The sequence below is a fragment of the Anguilla rostrata genome, chromosome 8 (assembly GCF_018555375.3).
Source record: "Anguilla rostrata isolate EN2019 chromosome 8, ASM1855537v3, whole genome shotgun sequence".
NCBI classification, from domain to species: Eukaryota; Metazoa; Chordata; class Actinopteri; order Anguilliformes; family Anguillidae; genus Anguilla; species Anguilla rostrata.
The window spans coordinates 23,980,254-23,995,948 of record NC_057940.1 but is presented as its reverse complement, the minus strand read 5'-3'; the positions used below and the strand labels follow the sequence as shown (position 1 = coordinate 23,995,948).

Genomic DNA, 15,695 nt, shown 5'->3' with positions numbered 1-15,695 from the left:
GATCGGCCACAGCAGCCTCCCAGAACTCCAGCCCCGAAAGAGATGAAACGACCCCTCTGACCCCGGCCCGCTGACGCGGGTCCCGCACAGGGCCGCAGTGTTGGGACGGATAAGACCGAAAACAGGGGTGGCAGTATTTGCGGGGGTGCGGGGGCGGGGGCGGGGCGGGGCGCAGACAGGGTCTCGAGTGTTCCGGGACCCTTTAATCACACACTCACAAAAGCCCATTTTTCATGTGTCAACAGCACTCTACCCGCGTGACACGCGCAAAAGGCCGGGACTGAGGAGGACAGGAAAGAGAACGCGGATATGAAGTTCATTTCCTGTGCCTTACTGTGGAGGGCGTCGCTGCAATCCTGAGGTAAAGCATCACAGGTGTACAGCATTTCCAGAGTACAGCTGAGGGGTACGGGGAGGGGGGTCACTGCATTAACAGGGTGCAGTATTACAGACAGGCTGCATTCAGGGTCGTGAGGAGTTCAGGGGGCTGCATTCAGGGTACAGCGAGGGTGGGGGGGGTCACTGCATTAACGGGGTGCAGTATTACAGACGGGCTGCATTTCCAGGGTACAGTAGAAGGTGAGCACAGGTGCACGCGTGCGTTCGGAAGGCTCTGAGGCTGGGAAGTCTGGCAGGTCTCGTTGCTAACCCCGCTGAGCCTGTCTCAGTGACCGTAATGTTGGCCCTCTGCGCTGGATTAGGGTCATGGGCAGTTAGGGACGGGCTGTTAGCTGCACAGTCACTGTGGATATTAGCATTGGCCAGCTCCCCTCTGGCCACGCCCCTACCTGCCTGTGCCCAGTGGTGAGGAACAATAAGAGCAGAGGGACATGTGACATCCCCAAACCTACTTCTGAGCTTCTTCTCTCAATCACACCGTTCTTGCTCTCTGTCTCACGCTCTCTCTCCCCCTCCCTCCCTCTCCCTGATAATCCTTTGACCAGGTTGTTCTGTGCAGCCCTGCTCTCACCCAATCTCCTTCAGCTGCACTAAGCTCTTTATGAACTGTGTTTAACCAGGAGCCCATCTCTCTCATCCGCTCCAACAGTCCACCCCTCCCTCTCCCCCCCCAACCCCCCCACCCAGCCTCGCTCAGTTACATTGTTATTAATGCCCTCCTGCTGAGAGCTGTTGCTTACTGATTTAATGCTGGAAACATATAAAACGTGACTCTAAATCTGAGAGGCAACGCAGTGGCTACAATATTTAAAATAGTAGCTTCTGAGACCATGGGTTAGGTGCGTGCACAGTGGACCCCAAACCGCGAAGCCCAACTTAGGAAAATAAATAAATCAATAAATAGTTCTGGAGGACACTGCATACAATCTTTCGCACAGATCTTCTCAGCTGGTGTTGTGCGCGATCATCATGGCGGAGGAAGCACAGCGCTGAACAGATTCTGATATCTCCCGCCCCCCAGGCCCCCAGCTCATTCACACCGCAGTCTCATCCCCTTAACAGGCGAACCTGGGGGATTCACACCCCAAAGTGCGGCTCAGGTACTCAGCGCTATAAAACAGGGATATTAGCTCAGGGGCATTGACTAATAATGGTACTTCACACGTCGTAATGGCGGCTAATTGCATTACCGGACACACAGTCGCATAGTTTCTTAACACACTTGGATACGTTGGGCACAGATGTTCAGACAATTGGACACATGGCTATGTTGACCACAAAGGAGCAAGAATATATTTCTCAGAGACACAATGGGCAGCAGTCATGCATAAAGATGACAGCCCCACCCTCAGGGCAAAGCACGGCATCAATGCTAATTTTAACAACGCAACCATAATCCTGTCAGACTGCACAATGACCATGGTTCTCAGTTCAGGTCTGTGGGGTTTTGGTGCACTACTACCCTCACCCCCCCCCCCTTACCCCCAACTGCCCCACCCACATTTCCTCCTGCTCGTATTTATTACTGAGGCCACGCTATGATAAACACGTACACACCCACACACATATAAAGGGACACATATACATACACACAGACACACACACGCACAGACACACGCATACACACACTGAAAAAGGCACGCACACGGTCACACTGAAACGTACACGTGTCCACATAAAGACGCACACAGAATAAATGCACACAGCCCGGTCTTTCTGATTTGCTGCTCCATGTTACGGGGGGTTGATACATAATCTTTCATCTCAATAGTTCTGGATTACACTATAATCTCATCCAACAGAACTGTGTGTGTGTGCATGTGCGTGTGTGAGAGAGTGAGCGAGAGGGAGAGAGAGGGCGAAAGGGAGAGAGAAAAGGTGGGAGGGGGGAGAGAGAGGAGGGAGCAAGATAGAGAGGGAAAGGGAGAGAGAGAGAGAGAGAGAGAGAGAGAGAGGGAGTGTGAGGGGGAGAGATAGAGAGAGAGAGAGAGAGGGAGAGTGTGCATCAGTGAGTCCGTATCTGCACAGATGACCAGGTCCATGCTGTCAGCGCTGAATAGGGATTCAAGTTGAGCCAGCCTCCGCCACTGTCAGAATGGAGCTGGGCCATGGCACTGTGTGTCAAGTAGACAATAAATAAAAAAGAAAATCCAGATCACTAGGGAAAAAAAGGCTCGGTTCAAGACTTATTTAATAAAGTACCCCTTCAAGTTTTAGTATCTGAAGGTATTTATTCAGTGAGCTTCTGGACACCAACAAAGACGCAACGGGGAGCTTTAGATTTGAAGAGAATGAACGGGAAGAGGGAGTACATAGGCTGCTCTGACACACAAAGAGAGAAAACCCCAAATTAAACTTCCTTTAAAAGAATCTGGCAAAACAAACTTGAATCAATCAGTTCATGGGCCTCAAAAACTGGAACAAATGCCCAACAGAAACCAAGCGCGCAGTCAGCTAGCCAACCAACCAGCCAAGTCTGAGACCCACAGCTAAAACTGCTACTAATGCTGGGGACAACCTCTTCCAAACAGAGATAATTAGAGTCAACCAAACTATAATACAACACAGTCAGAACTAGGTTACATGTTCCTCGGGGACAAACACACACACACACACACACATAAAACAGGGAGGAAGTAAGGAGCTCTCTGGCTCTAAAACACAGAAAACTACCTGGAATACAGGTAGAGAAGGACCTGGCCCTGTGCACAGAGGTACCGGACGAGAGCGGCCAGGACCGGCTGTGACAGCAGTGATGCAGTCCCCCAGCGACGGACCCTGAGAGAACCAGACGGACCCGAACTTCGGTGATTTAAACCTCACGGCTGAGCGAGCATCAGAGACAACCTCCACCAAACAAACCAGAGCAGGCCTCCAGCGCGAGGAAAATGACCCACACCCTCAGGGGACAGAGGGGAACTGCGACAAGGACGCTGCAATGCGCAGCTGCCTGCCGCGAGCCGAGAGGCAGAGACTGCGCCCCAGCCGCGTCCACGGGGGGGCCAGACCCCCGAAACCCGCTCGGTTCAGTCGGACCCCCGCCGCTCGCCTAGCGGCGGATTTTTCCAGAAAAAGCGATTCGACGTGCGGCCGCTGTTCAAGCAGCAAGACGCTGTTGCCGTAGCGCAGTGGTGTCAAACTCGTTGCCATGGAGGGCCGTGTGTATGCAGGTTTTCATTCCAGCCTCAGATCTTGATTATATAATTAGTTAAATAATTTGCTGAATTAGGGATGCAGGTTTGTGCACAATGGTGACCCGACGTCTATGGTGACCCGCATTGTCTAAATAAAAATTTTCTTATATTCTGTGCTTCAATGCAGTTAAACGCATATGGCTGAATGAGTAATTGGACTCAATTAAGGCAGCATTAATTGGCTGGAATGAAAACCTGCATACACACGGCCCTCCATGGCAACGAGTTTGACACCACTGCCGTAGCGGGAGGGGTGTGTCATCGTAACCCATAAGGCCGTGCGTTATTCCTGGAGCGGAGGGGCGCAGACGAGACAGCGCGAGGCATCCTGACCCGCTAACTGCCACAGCTCCCGCCTACCGTCAGGAGATCTGCTGAATTATTCACCGCCAAACACCCCCGCGCCCCCCCCCCCCCCCCCAGCTCCTCCATCACGACTACCGCGCCCGCCCGCTTCCACACAGGAAGTCCCCGCATCGCTCAGCGTACCGCCACCTCTGAAAGGCCACCTCTATAAATAACCCTCCCGCGTTTCACTGCATTCCGCGCTTCCCGCCACCTCTCTCCCACACACACACACACACACGCCTCATTAACACGCACCCGGACCCCGCCTCCCGCTCGCACAAACAGCCACCCCCCACCCCCCCGGCGGGGTAACTGATCCCGCTGCCCCAGGGACAGCAGAGCGGTCAGTGTAGCATGTGAAGGCTGTGCGGGGCGTGCAGCCCTGACCCCTGTACACACCGCCACACCAGCACCGCGCCATACACAGCGCAGTGTGTGCGGCCTCCTCCTCCCACAGCCAACGCCCCGCGCTCAGTGTGCCCAAACACAGGTGAGGAAGAGCACCTGCCGCACACCCCAGAAAGCAAATAGGTATCAATTACACCTGCACTGGACACTGAAACTCACGTCATATACCTGCTACAGACAGCATTGCATTTGGTACACCTGCCAGAGAGTACTGCTTTATCAGCCATAGATGCTACATACATAATATTTAATATATCTGTTAGGGACGCTCAAATGCATGTAGCACAACTGCCATTCTAGTACAACAATGGGACACTAAGCATGCCTCTGGCAGGCATTTCACAGCTTTCATACAGCAACGCGTCAGCATTCAGGGTGTCTGTGACACTGCTGTACTCGCTGCAGAACGTGGGCAGGTAAGACAGATTCCACCCCACATAAGGAGTTCTGCTCTGCCGCCTGCATGTTGCAGTGAGCAATATCCTGCTCCCCTGTCACAATCCATCAATGACAAAGGTACAGTAAGAGCACAGGAGGGAGAGGGAGACGGGGAGAGAGAGGGAGAGACGGAGAGAGAGAGAGGGAGAGAGTTTTGGAGTTGGTAGATGACGATGAAGCAGCCTGCACGCATGAGCTTCCAGAGATGTGAGATTAACACGTGTGGGGTCAACGGAGGGTCAGCACTGAGCAGGGCAAAGCGTGTCTGCGCAGAGCTGCATCAGTACAGCTCATCTGCGCAGCGCTGCATCCGTACAGCTCATCTGCGCAGCGCTGCATCAGTACAGCTCATCTGCGCAGAGCTGCATCCGTACAGCTCATCTGCGCAGAGCTGCATCCGTACAGCACATCAGCGGTGCATCAGTACAGCTCATCTGCACAGCGCTGCATCAGTACAGCTCATCTGCGCAGCGCTGCATCAGTACAGCTCATCTGCGCAGAGCTGCATCCGTACAGCTCATCTGCGCAGAGCTGCATCCGTACAGCACATCAGCGGTGCATCAGTACAGCTCATCTGCGCATTACTGCATCAGTACAGCTCATCTGCGCAGAGCTGCATCAGTACAGCTCATCTGCGCAGCGCTGCATCAGTACAGCTCATCTGCACATTGATGCATCAGTACAGCACATCAGCAGTGCATCAGTACAGCTCATCTGCGCAGCGCTGCATCAGTACAGCTCATCTGCGCAGAGCTGCATCAGTACAGCTCATCTGCGCAGAGCTGCATCAGTACAGCTCATCTGCGCAGAGCTGCATCAGTACAGCTCATCTGCGCAGAGCTGCATCAGTACAGCTCATCTGCGCAGAGCTGCATCAGTACAGCTCATCTGCGCAGAGCTGTATCAGTACAGCTCATCTGCGCAGAGCTGCATCAGTACAGCTCATCTGCGCAGAGCTGCATCAGTACAGCTCATCTGCGCAGCGCTGCATCAGTACAGCTCATCTGCGCATTACTGCATCAGTACAGCTCATCTGCGCAGAGCTGCATCAGTACAGCTAATCTGCGCAGCGCTGCATCAGTACAGCTCATCTGCGCACAGCTGCATCAGTACAGCTCATCTGCGCAGCGCTGCATCAGTACAGCTCATCTGCGCAGAGCTGCATCCGTACAGCTCATCTGCGCAGAGCTGCATCAGTACAGCACATCTGCGCAGAGCTGCATCTGTACAGCTCATCTGCGCATTACTGCATCAGTACAGCTCATCTGCGCAGAGCTGCATCAGTACAGCACATCTGCGCAGCGCTGCATCTGTACAGCTCATCTGCGCAGCGCTGCATCAGTACAGCTCATCTGCGCAGCGCTGCATCTGTACAGCTCATCTGCGCATTACTGCATCAGTACAGCTCATCTGCGCAGAGCTGCATCAGCCAAGTCAACACAACGAGCACCTGGACGTCTTTCCTCTTTCACCAGTGTCTGCTCTGCTCTGCCCCGACTGGCTTCTGCTTGGCAGGAAATGGACTTCATTCCCACGTCCCCTCGGGAGGGAATGGGGTTTCAGTGTCCGCCGTCACGCCCGCGCGCTCCCACTCACCCAACTCGTTAACCTAATTATCTCCATGGGGCCATTAAAGGAGGTGAGTGAGTCTGAGCCCGCTGCACACCAACATCTGCTGAACAAACACAAACAGGCGAGCACCCTGGGGTAAAGCCAGGGAGACCCAGATAAGGAGAGAGGGCGAGAAGACAGGAGCAGGGAGGAGAGATGGAGGAGAGGACAGAACAAGGGAGAGGCAGAGGAGACAGAGGAAGACTGGGAGAAAGGAGAGGTCATGAGAAGAAAGGAAGAGAGGAAAGGAGAGGAAAGAGACAGAGAGGCAGTCTGAGGAGCTGATGAGAGAGAGCGTGAGGCTTGTTATGAGCTCAGGACCGGGATGCAATTGGAAACAAAAAGACGAGTATTACTGCAGGCCAGCTGAGCCAGACTGAACTGCACTAGAACACAATACACTTCCTCACATACACACAGAAATGCACCAAACACGCAGACACATTATTAAGACACAATAACGCCACACAGACACAAACTAGACTAGAAAACAATACTAGTCTCTTTCACTCTCTCCGTCTCCCTCTCTGTCCCTGCCTTTCTGTCTCTCTCATACGCGCACACACACACACACACACACACACACACACGCACACGCACACGCACACACAAAATTCTCTTAAGATACACTAAACAGAAAAACACATTTACAGGAAGGGGACGGATTTAATTTATGATACCAGTGGGCTTACGATACTGAATAGTCTAAACTTCAGTGTGTATCCCAGCAAATCGCATCGCTCACATAGGTTATTGAATAACAGCAGTGTACGACACTGGTTAGAATGAAAAGCAATGCACACTAACAGTAAATATATAATGAGCATGTATGTGTGTTACATGCATACATTTCATGCATGATTGTGCGTTCGCTTGTCTGTGTGTCTAAGTAGGGCAGTGTGACTCCAGACGTTCAAGCTGCCACTGAACTCTGACCCCTGGGGAAGGGGGAGGGGCCGCAGACAGCGTGCTGAGCTGCAGTATTAGCCTGATGATGCACTAATGTGGGAGGGTTAGCACAATGCACACGCACGCTCCGCAGTGGGACGCCAGCGCCCTACATTTCCTACAGCCACAATGTCAGTATTCAGAGCAAGGCTGCAGAAAATAAGATCCAAAATGGTGGGGCGGTTTTGGAGTACCTCCTGCCTGGGCTCCGCCTACCACTGCACTGTTATTATGAGTCTCGTTATAGCTCTGCTAGACCTGTGGTACAGACACGTACACAGCCCAAAACACAGCCCCAGAAACACAGCCGCACACTCCCCAACACCAGCCTGCACCCCAACACTCAACCACACACTCCCCAACAGCAACTACCAACACACCCACACCTCCCCAACATGCCTCATCAACCACTCCCAGCACAGCCACTCCCAGCTCAGCTGACACTGCCCAACACAGCCGCACCCCAACCTAACCACTCTCTCCCCAACCCAGCTCTAGCCACACACTCCAACATAGCCTCATCACACACTCCACCAGCCAACATCCCTAACGCTCAGCTGCACACTGCCCAACACCAGCCTACATCCCCAAAGTACAGCCGCACACTCCGACAGTCTTGAACGCCTAGCACGGGTCACGCGCCATCCTCCCTATTCACTCTGCCCTCACCTCCAGCCCCCACTCATGCTGTCATTCTCAACGCTGTGCGAGGCAATTCTTGATTTATTCTCAAAGCATAACAACTTTGTACAAACACAGCTTTGACTCAGTGGACAGCTGCAATTAAATCTCTAAGAGCTTCGCTGGCTCCTTGGCACAACTGCTGCTCATGCAGGTAATCGCTCATAATGCAATTGTTATATTCGGCTATCGACTGCTTTGAGTGGCTGGCTTGATAACGGAAAGGGAACGTTTCACTGGCGTTCGATAAAACCTTCCCCTAACGGGCACCAGATCAGGGAACTTGTGCGGGAAGAGGACCCTCCTGACTGCAGCACTGTGACAGCTGTCACTATCTGAACTGCGCAACAGTGCTCCATACTGTGGAACGCATCTCTGATCTGGGCCATGCGAACAGCTTTCTGTGGAGGATCTACGCCATCTCTCCTGGGTTTAGTTGTAAAGACGCTGCAGTTGCATTTTCTCTCTTATATCATTGGTTCTTTTTATTATTGTACCGGTGTTTTACTCCCGCATGACAAACATCTTCCGTTTTTAAAAGCAGCAGCACACTAATGTTCAAACCAGGTGCCACTGCTGGAAACTTGACGCTGATTTTGCTCGAGGCCAAGCCAAGAATCTGCTCTCCGATCTGATTATTACCCATGATTCCCCAGGAGGGCCGGAGCAGTGCCCGGGCCAACAATGGCTTCTGACATTCAACACCCCTTTATATGAAACTGTAATGCTCCAAACAGGGAAAAATCAATTCTTTTGAAAAGGAGGAAATGCGAATTACAAAACCACCGCCAGAGCTGAGTGCTCTTGTATTGAGTGTTCAGTCAAACTGAGATGCAATAGACACTAAGGCAACAGCAGTCCTTCCTTCCTCCCTGCTCTCTCCCTCCATTCTTCTCCTCCTCCTCATTCTCCCTCCCACACTCATTTCCTTCTTTTTCTCTCCCTCCCTCCGTCCCTCCCTCCCTCCCTTCCTCAGCAGCCAGTACAGGTAGCTCAGCAGTGCAGCTCCACACTGCTGCCCCTCCCCCCACCATGACTGGTGAAGACAGCATCTTAATTAGCTGGGTTCTGCTGTCGTGGTGACGGTGGAACGCTGGACGGAGAGAGAGAGAGGGAGGAAGGGAGATAGGGAGAGAGTGAAAAGCAGAGGGAGGGAGACGGTGAGAAAGAAAGACATCCTGATAGAGCTGTCACAGAAGCATCACCCGTAGGTTGCCATGACGACGACCGTGCAGGTAGAGCAGCAGTCTCCAGAGACGGAGCTCTGACGGTCTGTGCACACTCTACTCTCGCATGTAGCCTATTCTACAGCCTCTCCCCTCCTCTCCTCTCCGCCGACCCCTTTCCTCTCCACCTGCACCAACACCCCTCTCTGCAAAAGTCCAAGACATTATTCTCCTCAGAGCTTTGGATGAAATTAAACTCCCACGCCCATGCACAGAAACACAGCCAATCGGCACTTCTCTACAGATCAAAACACTGCAGCGCTCACCGTGTCACAGAGAAAAACGCCACACAGGCCAATCAGCCCGTTCCGGGCGGAAAGTCCCTGCAGACTATCTCCGGGTAATAACTAGCCGTGAAGAGGTTACCACACGGTCCCTCCCTCCTAAAGGGTAAAGCCGTACGAAGACAGAGCAACCCAGCCTCAACACCCTGCTCAAAGCTGCAGCCGCACGCGTCTTCATCCTCAAAGTGAACTTACTCAGGGCTGTTCCACTCTTCAGATAATAGCTGCCACACACCCGCCAACCCAGCAGCACGTATGTGAGGAAAAATCCTTGCTGACCCATCACTTCACCTGAGACATTTTTTAAATTAGATGCATATATACTTCCCGGTGCTTGCCTATGGTGCGAGTGTATTTGTGTGTGTGTGTGTTTGTGTAGGAGACAGTGGGCCTATGTGGTTTGTGTTTGTGATGAGTGTGAGTGTTCACATGCGTTAACTGTGTGCCTACAAGAAGTGTGTGTGTGTGCGTGTGTGTGTGTGTGTTAACAGTGTGCCTAAAGGAGGGGTGGGTGTGTGTGCGTGTGTGTGTTAACAGTGTGCCTAAAGGAGGGGTGTGTGTGCGTGTGTGTGTTAACAGTGTGCCTAAAGGAGGGGTGTGTGTGTGTGTGTGTGCGCACGTGAGTGTGTCTAAGGGAGCGGTGAGAAGGTGCCACTTACAGTCAGTGCAGACAGGGTCAGTTTCTCGCACAGACACTCTTTATCCAATCATTTGAGAGCCTGAGGGGGAGACACTTCCTGCATCAAATCACTTCACACCACATTCCACACCCTCCCCATCCCTCTCTCCTTCTCACTTTCTACTTTTCTTCTGTCTTTCTTGCTCTCTCTCTCTTTCTCCCTCCCCCTCTTCCCCTCTCTATGGAAGCCTTTGTCCTATCTCTTGCGGCACAAAACAGTGATTCATGGCCCAGAACCCAGCGTGATTCTCACACACATCCTCACACGCACACTGACACACTTTCGTGCATGCATACACACATATGCACATTTCTGCTTGCAACCACTTCCTTACGTGTGCATGCACACGTGCACGCACGCACATACACACACACACATAAACACACACACACACACACTAGGGCACTGAATTAAAGGGAGTTGCTATCTGGTAATCATACATGACAGACCCGGAACCTGACCACTACACAACAGCACCAGGGACTCTGTTCATTAAAAACTCCTGAGCTGACACAACATCCTAACAGGGTCTTTTCTAGGGCACATGGACAAATCTCAGGCCGGAGGGAAAAATGCCCCCCCGTCCTGTCACATTTGTACCCTGTACCTGGATAACAGGCCTAGAGGGAGCCTTTGGACAGCTAGCAGATCATCTTGGACCAAGTGATCATCGACAGCAATCCACCCTCAATGCATTTAGTGTGTGCGTGTGCCTCTGTGTGTGTGTGTGTGTGTGTGTGTGTGCGTTTGTGTGGCTGTGTATGGGTCTGTGTGCGTGTGTGTGGGTGTGTGCGTGTGTGTGACAGAGGGCTAAACTCTGCTGTGGCGTCTGTGGTGAAACCTGTTAAATCCATCTGCGTGCGCACTCTGTGACCAAGAAGAGACTGCTTCGGACTGGGGAAAAAAGGAGAGGGGAATTGGACTGTACTGGAGATAGTGGGAAAGAGACTGGTCGGTACTAGGAAGAGTGGAAACAAGTCAGCGGCAGGAAGAATGGTCTTCTGGGAAGAGGGGAGAGAACAAGTTCATACGGAGTAATGTGTGGGAGAATTTCTCCAAATAAGAAAAAAAAAATTTTAATCTTTGGTACATAATGTGCAATAAGTGCAGATAGGCCTATAGAAAAATGTTCTTGTTCTCAAAGTCCTATGGGGAAAAAATTCAGTTCAGTTTATAAGAAGCTTTACAAAAATTACACTGGGAAGACGTGGTTATTTCAGGCTACTAGTAGTGATTATTATTATTCTCCAAATTTAGCGGTCTGTTCTGAGATTTATTTGGCGAAAAGGCGCCTGGAATTCCTGTTGCGGAGAATCATATTTCCAAACATTTACCTTGTCTCGCTTGCTATTCACAATGACATCACCTCTTTCCTCCGATCCCCCTCCCCCCTTTTCCCCCCAGCCTTCGCATCTCCTCCAGACCCACCAGCGCACAGCCTCACCCCATCGTCTCCCTCTGGACCCTGGTGACATAGCGACACACATTTCCCGACTGACACCTTCACTCCAGCCCTGACCTCGGCCCTGAGACTATGAATCCCTCCTTCGGCAGCACGGCGCCGAACCAGTCGGCTTTTCCAGCGATAGGCTATATTGAGCTCCTCGCTTCATACTCACATCTGCAAATATGAAATACGAGCACGTGCAGTCTTAAAATAATAAAAGAATATATTTGAATTATTTGACCGTTGAAAACAATATGCAGTACTTTGGCGGGGACACAAATGCTACAGACAGAGGAAATTGAACAGAGCGTTATAATCAGGCCTTAATTGGAGGCAGCGCGTTAATTGCGTTTCCGACATGTACTATCAAAACATTCCGACTCCCTCAGCAAGGGTCCCTAAGTGGGTTTACACGAAGGCATATTTACGTGAGAAACGAGTGACTCTCACGCCACAATGCCGTTTCTCTGACCCGTAAAACTGACATGGTATAGTTTTAAAGGTAACTAGTCTAACCAAATTGTATGCTAAGAGAAAATGAAATCACCAATAAAAGCCGCTTGTTCGCAGCTCACTGTGAACATCGTGGCTGAAATCACATTTCACACATCTCTGCAATCGGTGCGAATCCACCCAGCCAAACCCTTTGGAGATTTGGTTCTTTATGTAGCCTAGTGCTTGTCTTGGGGACTAGCTAGGGCTGGCTAGTGGGAGAATATGGGTCGATTGCAATAGATTTACTACCGATCGCCTTGCAGCAGAAGTGAACAGCAGCCTACTACTGTTCATAAAAAAGAGCGTTCAGCAAAAAAGCCACAAGCACATTAAACATCATTCAGTCAAGTACCAAAATCATGCTCATGGACAGTGATCTCACCAACACAAAAGAGGCGTCGCATTCATCCGAGGAATATTAGCCAGCTAACAACAATGGAACACAATAGAGTGGACCAGCTCACGCTTACCAGTGCAGTCTCCCCCAGTAGCGACGGGAGCAATGCCAACGCCATCCAACAAGGCAGAATCATGGTGCTCAAACGCGACCGGCGGCACAGAGGTCGCACCTTCACCTTGTTTTGTTTGTTGCTGAAACAAATAAAAACGTTTTTTCCTCCTATCGTTTCAGAATCCAACTTCAGTCCTCGCTCGCCACTGGAGCACACATCCGTTTTATACTGATCTCAGAACACACTTAATCCTTCTCCAAGCCACAATCTGGCCGCCTTTTCTTGGTTAGAACACAGAATGAAAGGGTCCGTGCACTCTATTGTTTCCCCAATCCTTTTCTCATACCCCAATGTGCGTTCAGTAGGCTATCAGATAGATTTACTATCGGCAAGGGAGACACAAGACCTCACTCGCTCCCTGCGCTTAACTCTCTCTCTCTCTCGCACTCCCTTCTGCTCACTCTCTCCTCCCCCTCTCTCTATCCGCCTAAACGCGAGTGCTAGCGTGTGCAGGAAATGCCGTATGGCTCTACTGCACAGCTTGGGATAGACGCGATGTACCAGAGTGATTCCACTGGCAGGCGAGGATTGCCCCCTGCAGATCGGCTCAGCTCTGGCGAGTAAGCTAGTCCCCTTCCCCCGGTTTCCCCGTGTTAGGCTATCAGGGTTCAGTAAAAAAAAATATGTAAGCGTATGCGCCTCTATTTGTTTGGTGATTAATCACATTCCCAAAAATGGCAAATTGATCGACATACAGTTTGGTACCGGTAGGCTAAAACCTCATTGTTGCTTAACATTTGCACGAAAAAAGCTCATTCGCATTTTGATGGAGATTTCAAGGTGGCTGCCGTTCACCCATAGACTGTAGCCTATAAAAAGCGTTCACCACTAAGACCGAAGTAGGAATGGTCTCAAGATCTGAGCAGGACAGTGATAACCAAACCCAACCAGACTTGACAGTCACCGAAAATATTAATAATAAGTAGGCATATGCAATAAAAATCAAAAGATCGTGTTTTTAAGACCAAGGGTCATTTTTATTATTTGGTACCTAACCTATAGATTTCTATGGAAAAAAACATTCCCTTCTGGCTCTAGTCAATTTCATCAACATTATCTCAACAATGAATGCAATTTACCGAAAATTAATATGCAAACTGTCACTATTAATAATATCAAACATTTCTCATTGGCAATTAGTCTACGTCCTAATTGCGTTGGGCAATTCCCAACGACTCATCCCCCGATCATAATCTTCTAATTTATTGGTGGAAAACAGACTTCAAGTGGAGGTTTAAGTCAAAGCTAGTCACCAAAATTACTGCGAACTCTAATAGGCTACGCAGTGTAATTGGAGGTGTAATTTAGAACGCTCAAATGTGCACCTTAAATCCCAAGTTACAACTATACAGTGTCATTATTATGCTTCCCAGACGGGGTGACGTCATTCAAAAAGAAAAAATTAATAGGCTATCGGTTCAGTGGCGGATTTTCAACGTCTGGACCCTCGGGATGCGCCTTTGCGCCGTGGCAGCAATGTGCAGCCTATAACACCCTGTTTAAGAACCCTTTCTTCCTGGTCATCCAGTCGTATTGAGTGCGCCAATAGTAAAATACTAGAAAACACTCATTGTCATAGATTCAGGCTACAGTAATTTCAATCCTCATAGCAACGAGCATTGCATGTGCTGAACCAGAGCAATTAGCCGGTTGTCATTTATAAATTACCGTAGTAGAGCGAACCATCGTGCCTACACAGGTAGTGCCGGAAAATAGGCCTCGTTTTTGGAATCTAGCGGACTGAACAGTTCTGCGTATACCCTGTTTTAGGAGACTATACATGCCTTGAATATGCATGTTCAAAAGGCAAAAAGGCCACAATATCAGGGTATTATTTTCTTTACCGTTACGTCTAACTATCCGTTGCGTTACTATCAAATGACCTTTTATGATCTGGTTTGACATTGATCAGGCAGCTAACTCAGAAGTCATCATTTAGGCAAACTGTAGACTGAGGGACGTGTTCACAGGTCATAAATGCCAAATAAACGAACAGGGCAATGCATGAACACCGGAGCGGCCCAGGTCGAGAAGAAAAGAAACCAAGTGTTTTTCATGACAAATCGTGCAACCTTACGAGCATTAGGTGAATAGGGGGAAAATTCCTGTCCTCAAATTAAAATGGCATTTTCTATTTTGAATGTGGACACAAATTTTGCATATTAGTCAATCCACTGAGAAAATAAGGGTTTCAAATCAGAGCTCATTTTTCAGTGTCAATGTGATAAGTGAATTTTAAATGTCATTTACAAAGGGGTTTTTTCAAAAATTTGTTCTGCTCATTAATTATTTTAAAATTCAGATTTTTTTTCAGCAGAACACCAATTAAAAAGAAATAGCTAAATATATTCAGTAAATTACTATTTTGGTTTAAAAGCAACATGCGGAATTTGGTAGCTATATCTACATGTTAAGTTGGGGAAAGAAAGTTTCTCATACAGGAAATACATTGTTTCAGATATTTTCTGAAACTACAGTAGTTTTGGAAGCTGAATGTCATCTCAGAATTGACCAATCTATTCAAAATCACCCTTTTTCACTCGGCACAATTGGTTGGCCTGCAGAAAAGTCTAGTCTGCTTGCATTCCACACCTTCACACTAAAAAAGATCACAGTATTGCACCAATCTGAAAATTTGCAATCCATATCCAAGCCAATCAGAGCTGTTAAATTTGTAGGTATTATAAGCCAAACCAAAGGCTGCTCAATGTATTGAATGCTGTGAAACACTCGCCCCCACTTTAAAAGTATGAAAGCACAGCCTTGCTTTTTTGTTGTGTCTTTACACAGTTCAAGGTTGTCTGGTTCGGTTTAAAACAGCGGCACTTCCCATGAGTTTGTTTCAGACGAAAATATTTTCAAACATAAGATGCCTTGGTCTCAGCATAAAAACAGTCATACCATGGTGCGGAATCATTTATAAAATCAAGCGGTGCACTTTAATGCTATAAATAGCAAGTCACAGATCTAAAATTAATAATGCAAATCAATACCAATGATTTTAGTAAATATGACGCTCACCAG

The 15,695-nt window shown here is 49.5% G+C and overlaps 1 protein-coding gene across 1 annotated transcript in view; it reads right to left on the bottom strand.

The window, feature by feature from the left end:
* Positions 1-13,253, bottom strand: part of sdc3 (syndecan 3) — a 37,043-nt gene extending 23,790 nt beyond the window's left edge. The window contains exon 1 of the mRNA XM_064347173.1: positions 12,630-13,253. Within this exon, the coding sequence (XP_064203243.1) occupies positions 12,630-12,692 (63 nt within the window). The 5' untranslated portion in view covers positions 12,693-13,253. The remainder of the gene's footprint in view (positions 1-12,629) is intronic.
* Positions 13,254-15,695: the final 2,442 nt, after the last annotated feature.